At 45.3% G+C, this 23,941-nt stretch overlaps 1 protein-coding gene across 3 annotated transcripts in view; it reads left to right on the forward strand.

The window, feature by feature from the left end:
* LOC138582131 (zinc finger protein 586-like) overlaps window positions 1-1,785 on the forward strand; it is a 110,919-nt gene extending 109,134 nt beyond the window's left edge. For 2 of the 3 annotated variants that reach the window (XM_069653140.1, XM_069653143.1), the window contains one exon: window positions 198-1,785. In XM_069653140.1, coding sequence (XP_069509241.1) covers window positions 198-940 — 743 coding nt within the window. In that variant the 3' untranslated portion in view covers window positions 941-1,785. The remainder of the gene's footprint in view (window positions 1-197) is intronic. The other variant, XM_069653142.1, reaches the window with a different exon arrangement.
* The last annotated feature ends 22,156 nt before the right edge of the window (window positions 1,786-23,941 follow it).

A 23,941-nucleotide genomic window follows, 5' to 3' on the forward strand; every position in this document is an offset into this window, starting at 1 on the left:
TGTACATAGTTATAAGTCCCCTCCAATTAAACTTCATTCCTCAGACACATAGTTGATTCTTAGCCTACTTCAAATGAAAACAGCATGAAAATATCACACTGTAAATCTCTTTGAATCATTATTTTGTAAATGAGTTTTATCTTCTGATGTTTTCTTACAATTATCGATGTAATAATCTGAAACAAATTTTAATCCAGCAGGTTTTCATACAATGGAGAGAAGCATTGAGGCTGGATATTCCATGAATTGCACTGAAGTACAATCTAAGGAATCATCGAGAAAAGCAAATGAAAAGGCACCCGTGAGCTCAAACCTACATCCCAAAAATCAAGCGTGGTTAGAAAACAAACCGGAATTCAACCGCAAAACACCTAATCAATATGGGAGTCATTGCTGTAATACAAAGCAATTTATTGTGCATGAGGCCCCCTTACTAATTGAAGGATCAGACACATATATGGATTGCAAAAGTGACATTTATAATGCAGAGATTTTTACATTCCCATCAGTTACGGAGCAAGAATGTAGGTCAAGTACATATACGGAATGTGAGGAAATGAAAGGAAGTCCATTAAAACATACAGGAATACAACCAAGAGTGAACCCCTATCAATGCACTGAATGTGAGAAAAGTTTTGGTGTGAAGAGAAATCTTAGTAGACACCTGAAAACTCACAAAGAGCAAAGAGAACGTCCATATGAATGCATTGAATGCAAAAAAACGTTTAGTGAAAAATGTAATCTTATCATACACAAAAGAACACATACAGGAGAAAAACCATATCAGTGTACTGAATGTGAGAAAAGATTTAGTATAAAGGCAAACCTTGTTACCCACTTACGTTTGCATTCCAGGGAGAGACCATATCATTGCACCCAATGTGATAAAAGCTTCAATCAGAAGAGTCAATTTATCACACACAAGTCAAAACATGACTGAGTTAGGATATATAGGATGTATCCGTGTACTTGGTGTGAGTTCAGAAAAAGAGACCAGTGGCCATATTACAAGGTATTGCACCTTTGCTAGTCTTTTCCAAGCACAGGCGTAATGTTGATAAGCCTGGCTCAGCGTGCCGGAGCTCATCGCATTACAGAATATGCCTACTCTATTAAAGGGTGTTTTCTCATGACTGAGTGCTGTCATCCAATTGTCGAGCAACTGTTTGGCCACTACTCCCCAAAGGTGCACCTACATTCGCCTTTTTGGGAGGTCTGAAGCTTCTTTCCACTATTTACGCATTAAGAACAGCGTAAACGTGGCACACACATAGGTCGCATAGTTGTGCTTCCCGGGTCTGAACCTTGGACCTGCATCATTCCTTCCTTTGTGAATGGGGTAGGGCAGGTCCTTTAGGTTTTGCAGTCCATGGTACCCTCCCTGCCTTATCCCACTACCCCTTCCATCAGGAAAGTGGTGTAAAAGGGATATCAGACTATATGGGTCCATCAGGGGGTGTGTTGAGCAGGCACATTTTTAGGAATGGGAAAATGCACCAATCCAAATGAGGGACCATACGTCAGGGAATGTGCTGTGGGTGAATCTGTTTTGGCCCATTTTACAATATATATTTGCTCCAGAAGCACAGCTAAAAGCAGGATTTGACAGTTTTTGCTGGCAATTCTTACATTCCACTTTCAGAGCAAATTGTTTCAAATATCTCCTAATGAGCTAGCACTTACAGTACAGAATAGTATCCTAGATTCTCTGACTCAGTGTTTATGCAGCGCCTTGAATCGAAAATGTTGATGACTTTGCACTCAATAAATGTTTGTACTGTTAAAGGACTGCTCATTGCTCTCATCGTGTGGACAAAATGCATAGGCAGTTGCAAGGGATGTTTAGTTTGAGTTTGCCCCTTTCTTCCACGAGAGCAAAGGCCAGAGCAGGAGCAGCAAAGCGGGTCAGAGCCATTGACCAGTGGACAATGTATCAGAGCCAGACACTAACCTACACACCCCGCCATCTGTCCCGAACCATAATCAAACACCACACTGTCAATGCAGCACCTCCAGGATCTGACCATATGCATGCAGATGCTGATCGCTAGACAGAAAATGCAGCATCCGGAGTGTGAACCCTGGATCCAGGAATGCAGCACCCCTGGTAGACCTCAAACTTTCAGGTATGCAATACCCATGACCAACCTCCACCCCATGCATAGAAACCTTGGACTAGTCCGATCTCATCAAGTGTTAACAACCTCACTGTGTCTGCTTTCCACCTGCCCACTGTTGCAGAACCTTACCTTGAGTTCAATGGAGTAGTGGGGAGGAAGGGGGTGGGGCAGAGTTATGAAGGGTGATGTGCATATTTAAAGACACACAAGGTAATTTGCTTAGATTTTGGTTTCATTTTGAAGATTTATATCACGCGCCAGGGAAGCACCTGCATCTCGACACAGCAGAGAAATAAATAATAACGGTCAAAGAGGAAGGAGAGAGGAACAAACATCTGCTTCAACTAGCAAAGTAGGTTTTTACCTCTTTGCAAAAAGGGGCCAGTGCCTGCAGGGAATGAAGATGAGACAGCAAGGAGATTCAAGGGTGGGGGCAAAAGACAGAAAAATCAGGGATACCTTCTTGATTTATACCTAGTGGCGAGGTTGACCGAAAGAAATATACTTTGGGAATGCAATCATCTATTGGGTACATAACATTCGGCACGTGAAAAGATGGGCATAGGGGATCGTCTAAAGGGATTATTTGCCCAAGAGATGGAACAAACTTATTATTAATAAATATTGGAGGCTACAGGGGAAAAGGGATATTGGGATTATTTTGTATAATGGCTGAGAGGGCACAGGAATAGGTAGGCACAAAGCATGGAGCATCGTTGTTTAACAATTGGTGTGTCTAGACATAAGTACGACAATGTAGTTATTTGAAGACCTGGCGATAACAGAGGTTGGAGGGATAATCTATTTATTTGCATCTCATGGGAAACACATGAGGTGGGCATTGGAGAAACTTCAGGACATGGAAATAAATGCAGCACATGGAGACAAGTTTTTATTAATAGCTGGTGTTCGTCAGATTTTGGGGACATTCCTTTTACTTGCATCAGGGATGGGTTAAAAGGATTACTATTGATGGAGAAGTGTTTGTTTAACAATCGGTGGTGACACAAGGATGGGAGGATACATATCATGGGCACCGGGGAAGGTCCGGCCTCTTCACTCAATGTTTGATTTCATGACGTCACATATTTTCAGGTGAATCTCTGAAGTGTGTCCATTTGTTTGCTCACATGAACACATTGTTGCAGCGTCACATGCTTCTATAAACACAAGGCTGTATCCCAGACTTTGTTGACTCAATGTATCTGCACTTGCAATTGAACGGTGCATGTAATGAATGCCTTGTCAAGAACAAAGTATGAGTGAAGGAACGGGGCAAAGCCATGGTGGAATGGTGCCAGTAGTGGGATGCAGGGCCACGCTCCTCTGCCATGCATTTTCTCCCAGGGCCTGTCAATGATTAGAAAACTACCTATAAAATCCCCAGATGCACATGCTCATTTTGCCATCCCACTACCATTTGTTAAGATGCTCAGTACATTTCCTGACATGTATGGCAGTAACAATTATTTCACAAATGCCATATCTTTCTTGTGATCAACAATGTAACATCATCTAACATGTTTGAAATTTTAGGCTCACAGGTTCTGGAGTCATTTCTGCAGTCGATCTCAAACAGTAGAGCAGGCTAAGAGCGGTACACGCAAGTGGCCAAATAAACATGAGAGGCACAAAGAGGAGGATACGGTCTGAATGTGCAGTAGACTGCATAATCCAGACCACGAACTCTAGGTGGAAGAGGAAGGCACCTCTAATATGCACCTCTAACACTCAGCTAACCTTCCTGCAAAAAAGGGTGTTTGCACTCTTTATCCAAGCCGCCACTTACCTTTCTTGATTGCAGAGGAGCAAAAACAACAAGCGTCAGACTTCAATCGCAACCTACACTGTAAACAACACTAGTGGTATGAGACGTCTGACAGGATGCAATGTATGCTACTCATTAAGGTTTATACCTTATGTGATAGGACACTACACAGGAAGAAATACTACTTTTGATAAACGCTGGTCTATTTTTCACTTATTTTCCGTTTCTTTATTTTATTGATTTATTTGTAACGCACAGAAGCACGCAGGCACAACTTAAATTGTATGTGGTAAACATACCCTTTAGGACAAGGTTCCAGGTCCTGTGCAATGGGGAAAAGGCAGCCTCAGCATCAGATGTAGCTCCCGTTTAAACTAGCGTTTACAGTCACTGAAATTGACAGTTTGACATCTAAATGCTCATTGTGTCAGTAAGGTGAGGAGAACGAAAGGCAGACTTTGGCTAGCTGAGTTATGAAATTCTGACCTTCATGTTATTCATTGACTGCAATTATCCAGCCATGAAGTAATTGACGTATCATAACACCTTCAGTGTAACCTGTGACATACCACATTGAAATGCAAGCTGATTACTGTGAACTGTGTAAGGCCAATCAATCTGCATACAGGCCTGAATTCCAAAATGTTCCAAATATTGGTATTCTGGGTCTGATTCACAGAGATTTGCATTGGAGCAAATCAGGAGATGACTGTGAGCTTCTCAGACTTGCACTGACTACTGTATACCAAATTCAGAGCTCTAACATTACTCCTCCTTCATTGTACACATCTCTGTCAAACTTCTTGCTCCTAGCCCCTTGCCATTCCCCTCAACTACTGCCTACCTGGCACTCCTAATCTACTTGTTTCTGCTCTTAACACTCTAAGTTAATTTCTCTGCCGATATAATGGGTGGCCTCAACCTCTTCGACATGACTAAAGCTCGTCACCTACAACTGAACTACATTCTCTCTTATTATTCTCTGGTCAATCTGCAGAACCTTCCCACTCATACCCAAGGTAACACCCTTAATTTCATCTTCCAATTCTCCACTCTTACCTCCTCTACTCTTGTCTACTGATCCCTCTCCCTCTGACCATTCATTTATCCATTTCAACATCATCCTTTCCCCTCCACTCTCACCCTCGCCTCCCTCATCCATCACCAAGCGAAAATGTATGCCTGACTCCATGCTCCCTTATCCATGTCACGGCCTGTCCAAGTTCAATACTGCACTGCTACCTCCTTTGACAATCACTATTCAATCTATTCCTTCAGCCCCTTCACCCCAAGCCCTCAACCATGGATTTCCACAGACATTAACAACTTAAGACAACCATGCACCTACACTTATGCCATTGGAAAAAATAGCCCTCCCCTACTCCTCATGATGATGTGCACAAACATTCTCTCCTTAACGCTGCAGAATATTACTACTCAAATCTAATGTGCTTTCTTCACTTACACCTCTCCAAACTTCCTATAACCCTGTAAACCATGCTCTTCACCCCCAAAAATGCTTCCCAGCCCCCACCCTCTCTTATGGCTTATCCAAAATCACCAAAATACACATCCTATATATACTTCTATCTTACACCCGCCCTCCCTCTTTGTCTCCAACTCCTGCCGCTTAACTATTCTCCACTATCATATTTCTCTCCCGCCTCCCCAAATGAACATCTACCCATCCTCTGCCCAGCCAAACCTTCCTGCACTAGTGTCGATCCCGCCACACATCAAACTATGAAAGACCTAACACCTGTGATGCCTTTTTATCTCTCCTACCGCTTAGATATCTCAATCTCAACAGCTATATTCTCAGCCTATTACAAACTTGTAATGGCATACGTACGAAAACCCACTGTATACCCCAACAATCCCTCATTCGACAGACCTGTCTCTCTCCCAGCCTACCAATCAATCCTTGATTTGTCTTTTAATTGCATAGTCCAATATCTCAAGGTACATACAGTATACAAACTCTCCAAACTGGATCTCATGGCACACACTCCATTGAAACTGCTCTCACACGTCTCCATCTTATCTAATAACTGCTCACCACTCTGTCTTCCATCCTCTTTCTACTTGATCTCACAGCTGCCTTTGACACTGTTGATCATTCCACCCACCACCAAACCCTTTACTCCCTTGGCTTTCAGGACACTGTGCTTGATTGGGTGGCCTACCATCTCCTCAACCGCTCCTTCTCCATCTCATGGAACTCTAATGCCTTCCTCCCCACGCCCCATTGTGACAGGAAAAGTGTCCATTGGTGGACAGTGTGAACTGCTCTCTATGCAATACCACCTCTGGGGTAGTTGGCGGATTCCCCAGAATCCTCCAACATGGCCCATGGTCTCTAAAGAATGGCAGGGAGCCTAACACCCCCTATATCCACACCAATGCTTTCAAGGCAACCCCCATTTCAGGTGTTGGGGTACCAGAGACAGGGAAAACACTGACAGGAGGCCCAGAGGCAGACATTCGCGGGGAAGACCCAAAGACCTTTAATCCATAGTGTCACACAACTAACTCAAAATTGAGGTAATCTCCCACAGTGCCTCACTCCCTCAAACTGAAAACCCGGGACAGATCAAACATTTCCTTAACCAGATCAGGAAAGGGAAAGCTGCACGGTTGATTAAAACATCAATGATGTTCGCCCAGTGATGAAGTGTATACTAGGTTCAAATTCTGATCCTCAATCTATTAAAGGAACACCTGGTAGGCCCTTAAACCTGCAACCACCAATGTCAAACAGAATGACCGGCACCTGAGTGTCCTATTCGCTTCAAAGGCCAGCATATGTCACACAATGCATTTGTGACCAAGGCCAGCACATTTCACCAATTAAATGACACAGCAACTCAGAAGGATGTGTATTGCATGTAACAGGGAAACATGTGACCTAAAATAGTGCAGAGATGTGCTGGCGAGATGGACTATTAGGCTGATACAAAAAGAGCGATAGGCGCACATGTTGCTCACATGTTGCTCAGAGGTACAGTATTTAGTATTTAGTACTTAAAAACCAGCTGACTAAGAAATATGGACATGTGGAAGGCATGGTGTTTGCTAATGGGATGGAGCACATTTCCTCTTTGGGAATTTATTTTATTGTATTCAATACAATGCTTTCTTTATGTCCGACAATTTTAATAAAAAACATTGAACTGACATTTTAAAAAAGAGTGGAGCTGAAAACATACCCCCACAGTGTAGTCTGTGAAAATCAAGACAATCAAGATACAAATAGACACTATGATTTTAACTCTGTTAAGGTGCAGAATTAAGGCTTGGACACGTTGGTGGCATGTTTTTGGGCAGGAACTTGTATTCTATGAAAAAGGGTTGGAAACAACCTCTTTGTCCCTAAAACTAAGAAGGGGTTCCATGCCTCTAGGTAAACTAAGGAAATTGTCAGAATGTCCAAAACTATAAAGTCTTCACTATTATGTCTTTAAAAACCCCACTTCTCTCCCTAACACCAATACATTAAATCAACTGTGAAATGGTGATCTCTTTCCCAAACTAAAGTGCTCTTTGACGATCCAACCAACAGAAAACGTCGCAGTCTTTCGGGTAATCACAAGTGGTGAAAATCTATACATGTTGAAAACTTTAGGACTCCAAGGTTAGGGTCGTAATCCTTTCCCCTACATTCCTTTTGTGCAGTGTGTCTCTACTTCAGGGGCCTCTCAGGTCTGTATTCTCTTATAAAATGGTCAATAGGCAGTTAACTAGAATATGCTCCTTGTATCTCCACTGATTATCCCACCAACATGGCACACTCCTTTTACCAAGAGTAGGATTCTTTTCAACATATATTCTTTGCTTATTTTGGGTGCGGGTCCCAGACTCGCAATCTTCGGAAGGGCTTGGTTTAGTCCCCTGCCAAGCAATTGTCCTCTCATTGACTGTCCTTCTTTTGAATGCGAGTCCCCGGCTGGCAATATTTATAGCTACTTGATTCACTCGCCTGCCAAGCATTTATCCTTTCTTGAACTTCTCATCTAGGACTCGCAGTATTCAGAACCGGCTTGGTATACTTTCCTGCCAAGCCTTCATCCTCTCATGGACTGTCCCTCTTTGGGTGCGAGTCCCAGACTTCTAATATTTTGATTGGCTTTTGTTTCTTTTTTTCCCAGACTCGCACTTCATTACCAGAGTCTCAGATGCTCTTGTTCCAGCTTCCACCTTCACTCTCACACTCCCCCGGACCTTCAGCACCTCTCGGGTAACCTGTGTGCCTATTTGCTTCTTCTTCACGGGTTTCAGCGTCACCCGACAAGCTGCTATGTCTCTTGAGGCTCTGGTAGCATTTAGGGCTCTGTGGCAGTCTGCAGTGGCTCTGCAGATGTCTGCTTCTCCCAGGCAGTGTGTCCTCTCTCCTGGACCCTTTGCTGGTGATTTGGATGCCCCAGAGGTGCTTCTCAGCAGCTACCTGAGCAGTCCATGCTTCCTGAACCGCTAGCGGCTTCCCTTCTGCTGGCTCTCATCTACTTGCCTGTTGCACAGCTCACCGGCTACCTCCTTAGAGGGCAGATCTGTCCACTCATCTCAGCTGTGGTGTATTTAAACTCCTGCGTTGGAAAATGAAATTGCTTTGGGCCAATCACATTAGTTGAGAAGCTAGAGCGCTCACTCTGCTTCTCCAGAGTGATCATGGGACTCTTAGTCATCTTGTTTTCAGTACATTTGAGGTTTTAGTATTATGAAGTAGATTGTTTTCCAATAATTGTAGTAGAACCATATGCTTTATACTTTGCATTCTTTGATGTTTGAATCTTGCCAGGTATATTAGGTTGCCTAACATAAAAACAGGCATTGGCCATGTCAAAACAAGGGGAAGGAGGATTTAACATTGAAGAGGGATTTATATGTACTAACTCAGGGGGGGAATACCACGTTCTCCGAGCATGGTCGCCCCCATCCCATAACTGGGCTCCTCCCCCATGTGATCCTCCCTCGGTGCACTACCCCCAGGGGGGCTATTGTACTGTGGACACACCTTCCTGGCCCTCTGGGAAAGATCTCCCCCTAGGGACAACAACCTCAGATTCGTCACAAACCTTTCATACTGTTAGACAAAAGGGAATGTCAAAGGAATGACCAAACATGCAACTTGAACTATGTATATTTTTAGTTAAACATTGTTTGAGAGAAAATGAGCCACGTGCATGCACAAACAATGCTATATGATATGACATTTATAACACGCCTATACACAAGTGTTTCAAGGCGCGACGGGGCAAGGGAGGGGGAACAGTGGGAAGACAGAGACAACGATCTTACTAGGCCAGGTGACATTGAGATTGCGCAAGTGCAGGGGAGTGGGAAGGGGAAAGGTGAGGGGGGGAAAGTGAAGGGGGCAGTGCACTGCATAAAATAAACAGTAAAATAAAGACACTAAATAAATAAAAAGTACAGCCAGCTGGTGCAAAGTGCAAGGGTAAGTGCAGACATCAGTTGTCAAGTGCTTGTTTGGGGCTGTAGGGATACAGAAAGAGTCCCCGAGTGCAAGGGTTGCCAGGGGGGTAGTGCAGGTGTGCAACTGGCAGGCAGGGGACCTGGGCCCGGGATAAGAGGGTAGCCAGGTAACCAGTGCAGTTTCAGGTTCAGCCAAGAGATCAGCAGGGGCGAGGAGGAGAGAAAGCAGAAGCAAAGAGGAATGTCTTAAGGTGCTTCCGGAACCAGAGATGGTTCTCCTCAAGTTTCAGAGAGGAAGGGAGGCTGTTCCAGAGGGAGGCCCCAGCAGAAGAACGAGATCTACCACCAACCCATTGCTTGGAGAAGCAACTGACCTTGAGGGAGTTGGAGGTGGATGAGCAAAGAGCTCGAGAAGGAAGAGATTTAGGAAGAGAGAGTTGAAGGTATTGAGGCCCCAGGTCCAAGAAGGCCTCGTGAACAATGCAGAGGGTTTTGAACTTAATCCTCGCCGCCACTGGGAGCCAGTCCAGAGATTTCAGTTCTGGAGAGATACGACCTCTGGGCTTGAGGCCAAGGACAAGTTTCGCAGTCCTGTTTTGGATGAGTTGCAAAGGGCAGAGAGTAGAGGCAGGCAGATTTAGAAAGAGGCTGTTGCAGTAGTCCAGCATAGAGAGAACCATAGCTCTGGAGACGGTGAGCTTCTAGGGGAAGGAGAGGAAAAGAAGAATACCTCTGAGGAGGTGCAGCTGGTAGTGTGACTTCTTAGAGACATCAGAGATGTTAAGAGAGAAGGAGAACTATAAACATAGATGACACTCACAACCTCTACTTGCTCCATTCCCATAAATAGATAGCTCCAAAGGTAAGAGACTCGCACTCTGCAACCTGTCCTTGACAGGCACCCCCTCAAAATGTGTGCAACATGGTGTGAATGACAATATCATGATTTTTATAATAATTCTAGCACCCCCTCAAAATGTGTGCAACATGGGGTAAATGACAATATCATGATTTTTATAACGCTTTATGCTGGACTGTTGCAGCTTCTATGAGATTGAAACAAATGACTTCCTTCTGTATTGTGTTGTGTGATGGATTAGTTCTTCGTCCCACAGATTTTCCATCTTAATGATAGCCTTCAGTTCTTCAGACTGGCCTTTGGAATGTTTTAGCGACCCGGGAGAGAGCTGTGACTCTTGATCAGTTCCGCTCGTCATTGCCATCCATGACACAGGACGTGACATGGTGGGTGTTATATTTTTCCCTGCACACAGCTGCTGATGAGACCAAGAACTACAAAAGGCTATTTAACTATCTAGATAGCTATGTAAATAGAGGAGTTTATTGAGGGAAATGGGGAATCTATGGAAAAAAAGGACTAATCCATCAAAAAGGGCGAGGACCAATCACCTGCAAATAAACCTCCAGAGCAGTGTTTGACTAAATCATGCATTATAATACAACAAAGAGTCCACCAGGCAATACTGTTTAGAGACTGTATGCAGAGGAGCCCATGTAGGCACGTGACAGACGTCCACAACAAGGATAGCCCTCGGCAAGCAGATATAGGAGCCCGGCCCGTGGTAAAATTGGAACTGAAACTTCAAGCATCTCCATGTTGGCAAAATTGGAGAAATCAGAAATACAAAGAACGATCTGGCGGGCAGAGCACCAGCATAATTGACAAACAACTGGCCATCTTTCCTGATGTCCATCCTCTGAGAGACATAGGGCCTCATTCCGAGTTTGGAGGTAGCTATGGCGCTATTAGCGCATGGCTGCCTCCAAAATCGGTCTGGGTCTGGTCTGGTGGAGGGGGGACTTACCGGGACATTCCGCCCTAGGCGGACCCGGTAAATCCCCATTCCAAAGCCATTCCCCATTCCCATTTCCCATGGGAAGGCGCTAATAACGGGCTCGCTAATTGCGGGCCCGTTATTGGCTCCAAGGTCCCTAAACGGGTCCCATAAAGAACGTGTGGTCCGACCACACGTCCTTTACGGTTCCCTCTAAGGGACCTCGGAATCGGACGGTATCGATTACTGGCATCGGTCTCCTTACCAGTGCCCGGCATCCCTTACCGCCCGACTCGTAATGACCCCCATAGTGTCTGAGAGCCCACGAGAGATGGATGAGGCAGAGTGTAGAAGACTAGTAGATGAATCTTCTGAGACAGGTGAACATTCTAGCAGAGACTTCAGAAGGAAGGACGGCCTCGCCATCAAATTCACTTCGTCCTTTGAGAAGGAGACTTCCCAGAATAGACCTGGATCTCACTTTACCTTTCTCATTAAAGTGATGTCAAACTAAAATATCACCTTTAGGATGAGCAGCCTCAAAGGGCATTGATACAAAGGCTTAAGGAGAGCCGCTATAAGAAACTTTAAAACAAGATTCAAATTCCCTACAGGGACAATAAAGTGGCGTAGTCGACAACGGTTAGTCAATCCCTGCAAAAACAACATTACGATGTAAAGAAAGAGCCATTTGGGAGTACTTCCAAAGTCTGCAATAGTGGAATGGGGACAATATTCATTGATAAATTGGTTTTTGTTTATGTAGAGCACTCCTATGCCTTAAGTGAGGCCTCTTGGTGCTTGACGGAAGGTGAAAACAATATGGTATATAGGAGAATTAAAATAACAGACAATTAGAATCCTCACATAAGAATGGTCAAGGACACAAAACCAAATGAAATAGAAAGAAATCTGGTAACGGGCCCCATAACACAGAGGCTCACGTAGAGGACACCATCAGTTGCTAGAGGCCAGTAGTTGCCAAAAGTCAAAATACATGAGTGCTCTTCAGAGAAACAACCCCTGTTAGGGTAAAGTACATCCAGAGGAGGAAATGAAGTTCTCAGGGAGATGACAGCCACTATGCTTGCTCCTATCCCGGGCACCACAGCAGTAACTGCAACATTAGGCCCAACTGATAATATCTAAGGAAAGGACAGTCTATGTCCTGATGCATTTTTCCTAGCGTATGTGGTGCTAACTCAGGTGGCAATAGGATGGTAATGTGGTGGCCAAAAATCACGAGCTGAGGGGTGAGAGTGCAAGATGGTTAAGGCAGTGAGAAAGATAGGCCATTCACTCACTCACTAGTTAGATAGTTAGAAGCCGCCCCACACACGCTCCCAACAGATGCAGGAAAGTCACAAGAAAGAGTTCTGTACGGTGGCAGTTCTTATCGGGCAATTCCAATGCCTTTCAGTGATGAGCTAAAAGCGCCTTAAGTCTTTGCCATATCCTTCTACGAGCTCCTTCGTGCCAGACAGGCCACGAGCACAGCCCCAAAACCAAAGGTCTCCTTCAGTCCGGACGACCATAACCCTTCAGCCCTGCTCTCACTTCGTCTCAAATCAGGATTTGAGCTTCCACAGCAGTGCCATCCACATCTCCTCATCAGCGTCCTCAGTCGCTCTCTCTGCACCCATGCAGCTTTTCCGCGCCCTCTGCGGTTCTACATTAAAGTCTCTCCCCAGGCAAAAGGCTCTCCCCGCCGCCTCTGAAGCCCTCCCAACACCGAGTAGTCATTCCGGCTGCAGATGCACCGTGATGACAGCAGTTGGCCACCGGCTCACCAGAGCTCAGGATTTGTACTTCCACAGCTGTGCCCTCCATATCTACTTCTCAGCATCCTCAGCTGCTCTCTCTGCACCCATGCAGCTCTCCTACACCCTCTACAATTCTACTTAATGGTCCCTACATAGGCAAAAGGCTCTTCCCATTGCCTCTGCAGTTCTCCCAACAGCAGGCACTCATTTCGGCTGCAGTTGCACCCCATGACAGGAGTTGGCCACCGGCTCTCCAGAGCTTCACAGTCACAGGACACCTCAGCCCAAGGAAAGCAGAAAATCCAGAACTGAACCTGTTAAAGAGACGAAAAAGGAGCCAGACCCTTCAGAAGGCACCACGCAGGGTACTCATACATGGAGGCGTTGATCGATTTGAAAGCTGGCCTCTCGGAGATAAGGACATCCAGAACTTCATCTGGCAGGTCCAACTCCTTATATCTCAGCCTCTCAGAAACTGTGCATGTAGGTTAAGGCTGCATACATTTAGAGGAACCTACATTCTTACTGGAGAGCAGATCCACCATTGGCAGGAGCCACAGGGAGGACAGACTGGCGTATCTAGAAGGTCCGGATAGCATGTCTTCTGGGACCAGTTCGGGGTAATCAATATGAGTGTGGATCCGAACTTCTTCAGTCTCATGAGGACCTGTGGTGTGGTAGAGATCACTCAAAGTTCCACTCCACAATCAATTCTTCCCCCTAAGTCTTCTGCGGAGTAAATTCACTGCAGCAGACCAACGTGCACTTCCATTTGACACTGGAAGCAAAGAGGTTCACTGTGGGGGTCCTGTTGTCTCAAAATATCATCCAGAACTTCGTGAAGTTCCTGATATACATATGTTCCCACATGGACTGAAAAAAGCCTGCTCAAGGCATAGATGACAACGTTTTCCTTTCCATCCAGAAGGGCTGCAAACATGGCTCTCCAGAGCCAAGGCTCACAGTCACATTACTTCCTTGCACAGAGGCAGTAGCGACACATAACCTCTCCTGTTAATATAATGCATAACCATGGTGTGTCTTTCAGACAATGATCACATTTGACCTTCCTAGAAGGACCAGCCTGATTGCCAGCTGTTACAGGAGGTTGATGCGCTCCCTAACATTTGTGGGGGAGCAAAGGCCACTCACCATAGGATCATTCTGGTGAGCCTCCCTCTGCCCGCCAGGGAAGTGTCTGAGACTACCGTCCACTGTGGCAAAGGTGCTGAAAGGCTCTCTCCTTCCCCACCACAGGAGATGCTGTGACACAATGTTTGAGGCCCTTAGAAGATTTATCTCGTAACCCTGAAACTAAGACTATTGATATCGTAGAAGCCACTGGAGCGACTTAAGTGAGATGCAGTAGGCCATAAGACCAAGTCAGTTAAAGGCATATGCTGGAATCTGACTTTGGGAATGGAAACGGCATATACTCTGAAGGCCTTTGCCAGCACAGTCCTCAGTAGGCAAGGCTATAATGAACTGGACCATCTAAGATGGTGTGATATGTTACTTTTTGAAATTCAGGGAAAATCCAAGTTGTGTAGCAGATGACCAGTGTGATACAGGTGAACCAACAACTGCTTCTGAAAGCGTGCTTGATTGAGTCAGTACACCAGCTATGAAAAGAATCTGTACCCACTGGACTGGCTCCCACAGACAACAGCTTCGGGAAAACCTGGGAGCCAATGACATGCCAAATGGCATGCGCGCACATTGGCAGTGGACATTGCCAACAATGAATCTCAGGTACTACCTTAAGGCATCCTTAAGGTCCAGGGATGCCAGCAAGTCCTGAAGGTCAGGGGACAGTAGGACCTGGGAAAGGGTGACCATCATGAACTTGTCCTTGTTCAGGTACAAGTTCAAGGCCTTCAGATTGATGATGGGGAGCAGTTCCCTGTTGTTTGGTATGAAATGATAATGGGAATACCCCCTGTGCCCTCGCTCTACGGTAGGTAAAGTTGGATTACAGCCATGGCTAGGAGTGGCAGATTTCCTCTTGCAGGAGGGAAGCTTTTCCAGGGTTTATAGACGAAAAGGAGTGCCGGGGCAGTACCCCTGGGAACAGAAGAATGAGTTAACTTACCTGTGATTGTAGTTCTCCAGCATAGGTTCACATGCTTGAATAGTTCCCCCAGGATATATTACAAAGTTCCATTCAAACCATTGCACACAAACCAGAGACCTGTCCTTTGTAGGCTCTCTACCTCGTGGCTGGTCCTTTTTTTCTAAAGCCAATGATGTGGACAGGTGGACTGAGCCTTAGCTCCACCAAGAGCAGTCATTTTTAGATTCAAACCCCCTCTGTCTTATGCAACGTGCAGCCTCGAAGGCGAAGCGAGCGTGTTGCATGTGAATCTATGAAAGATACTAAAGATTGCGAACTTCAGTTACAGGTAAGTAACTTATTCTCCTCCAGCTTTGTGTCTTTCATAGTTTCACATGCGTGAATAGACCATAAAGCAGTATTATCAGGTACCAGTGTACACGTCCTCTAGAGTTCCACGTAGTAAGTGTAGTTGCAAACTGTCGGATAACAAGACAAAAATATGTGTATGTAGAATGTTATCAGGAATGGCAGGTGAGGCTGCTCTTACCTCAGGTAAAAAGATGTCTCAGCACTGCTTAACCAACTGCGGATTCAGATAAGGCAGGAAAGAAGAGATCAGGCACAAGCAGGGTGGGGGGGGGAGGGGGAGCAGGATGAGGGGCCAGAGAAGAAGGGGGGGGCAAAAGGACATCACGAGAGACTAGGGAGGGGGTGAGGGGCACAGCAGAACATCACAGGAGACCAGGGAGGGGTTGGGGGCACAGCAGATATCACGGGGGACCAGAGAGAGGGTGTGGTGCACAGCAGAACGTCACGGGGGACCAAGGAGGGGGGTTCAGCAGACCTCATGGGGGACCAGGGATGGGGTGGAGGGCACAGCAGACATCCCGGTGGGACCAGGGAGGGGGGCACAGCAGACATCACAGGGAACAAGGGAGGGGGTGGAGGGCACAGCAGACATCGCAGGGGACCAGGTATGGGGTGGGGGGCACTGCAGAACATCACAGGGGACAAGGGATGGGTGGGGGCACAGCAGACATCACAGGGGACGAGGGAGAGGTGGGGGCACAGCAGACATCACGGGGGCCCAGGGAGGGGGTGAGGGGCACAGCAGACATCCTGGGGGACCAGGGAAAGGGTGGGGGCACAGCAGACATCGCAGGGGACCAGGGAGGGGGTGGGGGGCACTGCAGACATCACAGGGAACAAGGGAGGGGGTGGGGGCACAGCAGACATCACGGGGGACCAGAGGGGGTAGGGGGCACAGCAGACCTCACCGGGGACCAGGGAGAGGGTGGGGGGCACAGCAGACAGCGCAGGGGACCGGGGATGGGGTGGGGGGCACTGCAGAACATCACAGGGGACGAGGGATGGGTGGGGGCACAGCAGACATCACGGGGGCCCGGGGAGAGGGTGGGGGGCACAGCAGACATCACAGGGGACCAGGGAGGGTGTAGGAGGCACAGCAGACATCACGGGGGATCAGGGAGAGGGGGGGACACAGCAGACATCATGGGGGACCAGGGAGGGGGTGGGGGGCACAGCAGACATCACGGGGCACCAGGGAGGGGTTGGGGCACAGCAGACCTCACAGGGTACCGGGGTGGGGACAGCAGACATCATGGGGGAGCAGGGAGGGGGTGGGGGGCAAAGCAGACATCACAGGGGACCAGGGAGGGGGTGGACCTGAGGGAAGTGGTGCAGCCCTTCTGGACCTGAGGGAGGTGGCGCCAGAATGGAGTGCTGCAGGCCACCTGTTGTCCCTGCACTCGGAAGTGATGAGTGTAATTCCCGACAGGCACCCAAGCAGTGCACAGTAGGAGTGGGTCCAAAGTCAGGATCACCCTGTGTACCCAACGGTGCGTGTCTAGGGCCCGAAAGCCGAAGGGAAGTGCGCTCGCGATCGAGGGTTGCATCTCCCTCAGGAAGCCAGGACAGCGTTGTATCAGCCTCAAACCAATGGAATGATGGAAAGGGTAAATCGCTGTGTAACTGAGGCTGTGCGGATGGCAGGAGCATGTTGGAGGGACAGGACAATGGCAGTGAGGGACAGATTGTATGCATTACGACTGGCCCCACATGCATCCACGGGAGTGACCCCTTTTGAATGAATGAGGGGGAGGAAACCCACTACCAGGGTTTCATTTCCTCTGTCAGGAAGGGCATGCAAAATCAGACTGTGTTATGTAAGAAGTGAGGGAGAAAATGGATAAGAGGAAGGAGGAGTGGGTGAGAAGGACGAATTTGAAATCAGGGAGGAGAAGATTGGAAGTTGGTGTAGGTGACTGGATACAAGTTAAGAAAGAAATTGTGAAGAAAAAAGGGGATATGTTGTATTCCAATCCGGTCCAGGTAATGGAGGTGTTGAGAGGGGCATTGAGGGTGGGGGGAGGTCAAGTGTGGAACATGGCAAGAGTAGCAAAAGTCAAGCTGGTGCAACGAGAGGAATGTTCATAATCTCTCAACCTACAGTTCAGAAAGGGGAATGCTTTTCTGGTTGTCAATGATCAATTAGAGACTTTCCTATATATATAATAAGTACATCTTTTATGTGTGCATAGTTCATGGTTTTGGGGTTGTTTAAAAGGTGTTATATTTGCAATGGGTAAGGGAGGAAGATGTGTTGTATGTGCTGGGGGTCTTTATGCTATGTAACTGAACCAATAAACTGTTTATTACTGCTTACCTGGAGTGTGGACTAGCTTCCTTACAGAGTGTGCCCCGGTGAGTGAGGAGTTTTGGCGGTGAATGAAGGGTGATTACAGGGCTCAAGAGAGAATCAATGTTGCAGGGTCATATTGATGCTACCTCCATAGAGCAGCCACTCCCTTTAGCCGCCATCCAAAAGGCCTCCATTGGCAGCTCAACTCCATCCCCCCGAAACAGGGCAAACTTACCTCTTATCTGCCGAGGTAGGCAGGGAGTGGGACTGATCTGGTAGGACATTTTGGTAATATAGTCAGGAGGTTTAGTGGGGAGCAGTCTGAGACAGTGGGGGACAGGGAAGCAAGCAGTTTACAGTAAATGGGCAGAGCAGGGGTAGAGCTAATGGGTCTGGCCGAGTGTGAGAATATTCAAGGATGGGAAAGGGGTGTGGTGCATGGGGTGTTGCGCAATTCGGGCAAGACGGGAAGCAGAAAGGGAGGATGGTTAGGTGACTGGTCGAGGACTGCCTAGATGAGGGAGGGTGCATGGGGAAGGAATGTGGGTCTTGAATGGATTGAGGTAGCATGGGAGGTAAGGGGCAATCAAGGGTCCGTGGCAAAGTCCTTTATGTAACTCACTTTGAAAATCAGCAGTAGACTTCCCACTGGCAAACCCTATTGTTTAAGGCATGAAATGTATACGTGAAACACTCTCGAGGTATGCAGATTTATTTTGAAAGAATGAAACACAGAAGCCAGAGTCCTAAAATGAAAACTTAGAAGGTGTGTCCTGCGCCAACCACATATCACAATTTATGAATCTGGCGCTTGAGCCCTGATATACAACAAGTAGAACCTTTAAGGGTCATTGAGGACACACCTCAAAAAAAGAGATGGAAAAACTAAGGTTTCTAACTAGTTCATAGTGTGGGACACCCACATGGCCTTAACCATCAATTATTTTCACTTCAGAGGTAACTGTACAGACACATCAAAGGGGCAGCTGTGGGTACCAGGGCTGCACTCATTGTGGCAAACTTGTATGGGGAGCAGTTTAAGAAGGCTCTCATACTGGCCAATGATAATCCATACAGGAACCAAATTATGTTAGGGAAAAGTTGTATATATCACTGCACTGAGGCCTATGGGTGGGTTGCATGTTAAAAATAATAATAATAATAATAATAATAATAATACACTTAGGTGTCATGGGTGGTGGCACAATATGTCAACGCACAGACAAGACCAGCACTCTGGACCTACTACAGTGGTTATTTGGTGTGCTATAAAAGCTTTGTGACCAATACTCCAGATAAGATATTGAAGTGGGAGTATTTTACTCCATATTTTTTAATGTTGGGAGTAAATTGATTGTTTTAGGGAGTAAAAAACGAATTCCCATTCCCAATGAGAGTATGTCATAAGGGAAAATAGGTTTAACTGTAAAACCAATAACTTTGTAATAAATATTTATTTGCATCAAATTATTCATGTGCATTAAAAAATACTTTTCGTTCCTCTTCAGATTAGGCATAATAGAAGAGTTTCTTCCTGTTGCATTATGTATACTACTGGTCCAGAACTTTGCATTGAGCTGTGAGGGGGACGCCGGGTGACAGGCCCCTTTGTGTCTGTTTCCTATTTTTGTTGGGACTACTTGTACTCCCTATTTTTCTTTTTTGGGAGTATTTACTTAATTTTAGGGAATACAGGTGACTGATACACACCTTATCTGCACTGCTGCGTGTAACAGTACATACCATAACAAATGAAAGGGAGCTATCAAGGATTCAGAAATGTTTTTTGAATGGCTTAACCAACAGAAAGCACAGTTACATTCTACAAGCTCTACGGTCACTAACACCATCATTTATTTTAGTCCAAGCCATCGTCAAGGTGGTGACTCCTTATTTGTAAAAGCATACACCAAACTAACAAGAACTACCGTAAAACTCATTCTGAGGAGATGTAACCACGTCAAAGACAAAGTAATGGAGTGGGAGGCAGAGCCAAGGAATTAAAAGGCATGGAAATAACCGCCCCTGGGCATGAGAAATGCCAGCTGATCGCTTGTCTTGAGTAAAATCCTTTCCATTAAAAATATAACGTTGAAAGTTGATGTAGAATATTATATTAAATCCTGTGACTTTTTTTGTTTCACAAATACAAACTGGTGTCAATTATGGTTTTAATGAAAAGATTGATGAAGATTTGTTGGGGGCACTCTTCATAGGCATGTGCCTCCCTCCTTCCCTTCTTACCTGAAGACGACGTTGCTATCGTTGATTCCCTACTTAAATATCAAAGCGAATGAAAGTCGTTAAAAGATGAGCCATACATTTGATGTCCAAGTACATACCATGAAGTTGGGTTTTAGGGGGGACATTAAGGAAACTATTAAGTCCGGCTTTGACGTGCCGGCTACGATTTGCTAAGCTTAAACAAGGGTATAGAAATTGGGTTAAGGGCCTTTGCGCCCTTTTGCTGCAAAAAGATGCAGAGGCCATGTTAACAACAATGGTATATCCGTAACATCTCCAATTTTGGAGATTCATTCGTAGGGGGAACACTCAAGCCATTTTGCAACACCAACCCATTGCAGGTAAGGTCTGGGAAAATGACTTTCTGAAGCTCTGTGCGGTGTCGGATTTTGACACTGCTGATAATCCTGTGAAATAGGGCCAACGTATTGTTAGGGAGACCTGGCCTTTGTTGGATATTGACAAGCAGGACATACGGGTAGCTATAAGGAGCGCCAAGTCCTGGAGTGCCCCAGGACTGGAAGGGTTCTCTACTATGACCTTGGAGGATGCTCCGGAATTATGGCTGGAGGTCCTGCTACAGCTGTTTTCAAATGTAGTTGGTCAGGCTAGGTGTCCTGGAACCTGGAGAGAGGCCATTGTTGAAGTCATCTTTAAAAAGGATGCTAGGACAAATCCAGGTAACTATCCCCCTATCTCCCTTTTGGATGCCTCTTACAACATTTTCTCTACCTTTTGTGATATGAGCTTTAGAGAGATGGGCCAATCAGGCAAATAGGTTTCACTGTAACCAATCTGAACTGTTTTATTCTACAGCTCCTAAAGAGTCAGGCCTTTAAAGCAAAGCATACCCTATATTTCTCATTTTTGGATATAACCAAGGCATTTGACTGTGTGGATCGAAGCAAGCTCTGGTACATGTTTAGACTTTGGGGCTGCCCTCAGGGTTTGGTTCAGTTACTTGAATTGATGCATAGGGACTAGTATATATTATGCAATACAGTGTTTTTATGTTTTCTATGTGTGTTTAATTATTTGAATTGTATTTTATTATTCTGTTAAATTAATTGATGTATTTATGTGTGCATATGTGTGTAAAGTTTCTTTTGTAAATCATATCACACTAAATAAATAAATAAATGGTGTTACAGCATGTGGTATGATGATGGTGTAAAAGTTCTTTAACTGCATGTTCTATCCAGGCACGCCAGTGGCTGAATACCCAGGTTAGGACTATCCTAACTGTGGCCCAGGATAAGACAGGAAAGGACAGACTGACAGACCGATGAATGGGAGGGTAGACTGAGTGCAACCAACACACAAATGATCCCATGACCGGAATTTATGCTGCTATTATACCACACTCAAGCAGAGGCTGAAAATCGGATAGATATTTGGAAGAGTCTAATGGGGTCATGGTGACCCCGATAAGGAAGATGGGCAGAACAACAACAACAAAAAAAACAACAGCGAAACTAAAGAAGTTTGAAAGCATAGAAGGACTTTTATGAACATTTGCCATGGATGAAAAGCTGAGTAAACCTACAAGATATTTTGATAAAAGAGGAACAGGCTACACTATCATAATCATAAATAAATACAAATACACTAACTGTGGCCCAGGGTTGTACAGATGAATAAAAGAAAAGGTCAGACCGATGAGTGAGAGGGTAGGCCCACGGAAAGTTCAATCCCTAATACAGTGTGGATGACCACTGAATTCACAATCGCCATACCCTAAACATGCCCAAAAATTACCAACGAAGTAAGGGGAGGGAGAAACAACACAGACAGATAGTACATGCCCCAACAGCCTGTGATAGTGGATAAAAGCTTCACACCTTGATGAAGTATCACTGACAATGCAAGAAAGGAGAAGAACCTGGAGAATCCAGATACCTGAACATGGTATTTCTAGAGAATCCTTCCAAGATGGATGTGCAAAGAGACAATAGAAGCACTGTAGCTTGTTCATGAGCTGTAGAAAATAACTAAGTGATAAAGTCTGCAGAGGGATAGATTCTATTTTCTTTACTTTATGCTGGCAGTATTGATGGTATCTGCCAGTGATTATTAGACTTTTAGTTCAAAGATACTACTAAGGTTGTCCAACTCTGGCCTCGAGGGCCGGAATCCTGACAGGTTTTCATGATACCCCTCCATAATATACATGAGGACAAATGTGCATACATTTAGAATCATTGTATGCAAATTTATCTCATGAATATTAACGAGGGGTATCCTAAAAATGCGACGTTTCCGTCCCTCGAGGCCTGGAGTTGGACAACATCCTCAGGTTGTCATAAATATTAGTGGTAGGCTTTTTTAAAAACATTGTGCCTCATTATGAGTCTGGCGGAAATTCTGAGGAAACTCTTATTTCTGCCTGCTCTTGTGTGGAGGTAATTACGTCCACACAAGCAGTAGCAACTGTGATAATTACCCGACCCTGTGCAGTTCTATGGGACTCCAAAATGAGGAATAATGGAAAGGTATGCATGACTTGGATTCATGCAGACCTTCCTGAGCACCTGGTAATTACCGCATGTGGCAAAGCTAAATGAATGTGGCGGTATTACTGGAGGCAATACCACCAAACGCATAATCAATTTCTGATGATTCCATAAAGAAGACCGTTATAGACCATAGGAATTTTGTCATCACTAATGTCGAGACAGTGTACAATGGGACATGAACCTAGAGATTCCCTGAGGAATAAGGTCCTGGCATGGTTACGCCAAAAGACTGTCCCAGGCATAGCTCCCAACCTTTTCTGTCACCAAGGCGGGTGAAACCACTCAATTTTCTTTTTGGCGGGTGAGAGGCCCATAGAAGTGAATGGGCGTATGAGAGACTTGGCGGGTGATTCCTCTGCTTTCAAGGTGGGTGACACCTACCAAAAGCGGGGGAGTTGAGGTGTTGTAAGAATGTCAACCTCAAAATCATCCGAAGGGTCAAGATAGATCAGTGGTGCACTCAGGGACTGTCTATTGGTGGGTTGCAATTTAAGTAACCTGCCATCATATCTATCCATTTGTAAGCTAGTTGTTGACTTTTCTGTTTTATAACATTGATGCCTGTGAATTATGGATTTTCTGTATTTTTATTTGTCATATGTGTTTGTTTTCTCCGTTTGTTGCGCTCTGGGGGGCCTGATTTATAAAAATGTTTTGAATGGGACTTTCCCGTGTTACAATTTTTTTTATTTTTTATAAATCAGGCCCTTAGTCTCCGAACAGCAACTTTTATTCTAGAGAGTTTTGCAAATGTTATTAAAAAACATTTTTGTATAGAGGGTGTTTATGATTTTGATAGTAAAATGTGTTTTACAATAAAAGTAAGAAGACATTTTAAGCAGGATTTTTTAGCTGTGGTATCACACGGCACTCCTGTTTGGTATATTGATTTACATGGCTAGGTAAGGCAGGATTTCTTTATGTTCCAATTTGTAATTTAGATCCCCATGACACCCTCCTTAAAAGTCGTATGTCCCCAATGGCATGACGCAATCTTGTAACATCACACTGAAGCTGAAGTTTAAAAAATACTGTAGATGTAACATGACTTATACATTACGTACATTTTATAAATGCAGTATATGGCAATTTATGCCTTGGCTATACGTGTTTTCTTGCTTAAGACAACAAAATATTAATATTCATTTTGGGCAATTGTGCACTTTCATTAAGATTGGAGGAAACGGGAAGTCACCGAGATTCGTTTAATTTGCAAATATTGTTGCTCTTTAATTTTTTTTATTTAACTTCACTTGGGCACGTTCAGACTTTTTACGGTGACTTACTGCATTCTCACTTTCATTGGGTCATTTCCGGTGACGTATTCTCGTGCAACCATTTGATACACAGGTGTTTGGAGTGCAACTTCCTACGATCTCATTGAACATGTTAAACTCGCACTTCTTTATGTTAAGAATGCGATATTTTTGATACTTAAAACGAGGCATCTCCTCCAAGCCATTTCACAGGAGTAGTGTCTCCACAGTGAGCGTGCTCCTGGTTTCACAGCTCTGCATCGGGTTTCACCCCTTTGAGCATGCCCGGTCCACCCTGCTGCGCGAGCATGCCCAATAGGTCTATCGATC

The sequence above is a fragment of the Ambystoma mexicanum genome, chromosome 3q (assembly GCF_040938575.1).
Source record: "Ambystoma mexicanum isolate Mex_15411 chromosome 3q, UKY_AmexF1_1, whole genome shotgun sequence".
Classification (NCBI taxonomy): Eukaryota; Metazoa; Chordata; class Amphibia; order Caudata; family Ambystomatidae; genus Ambystoma; species Ambystoma mexicanum.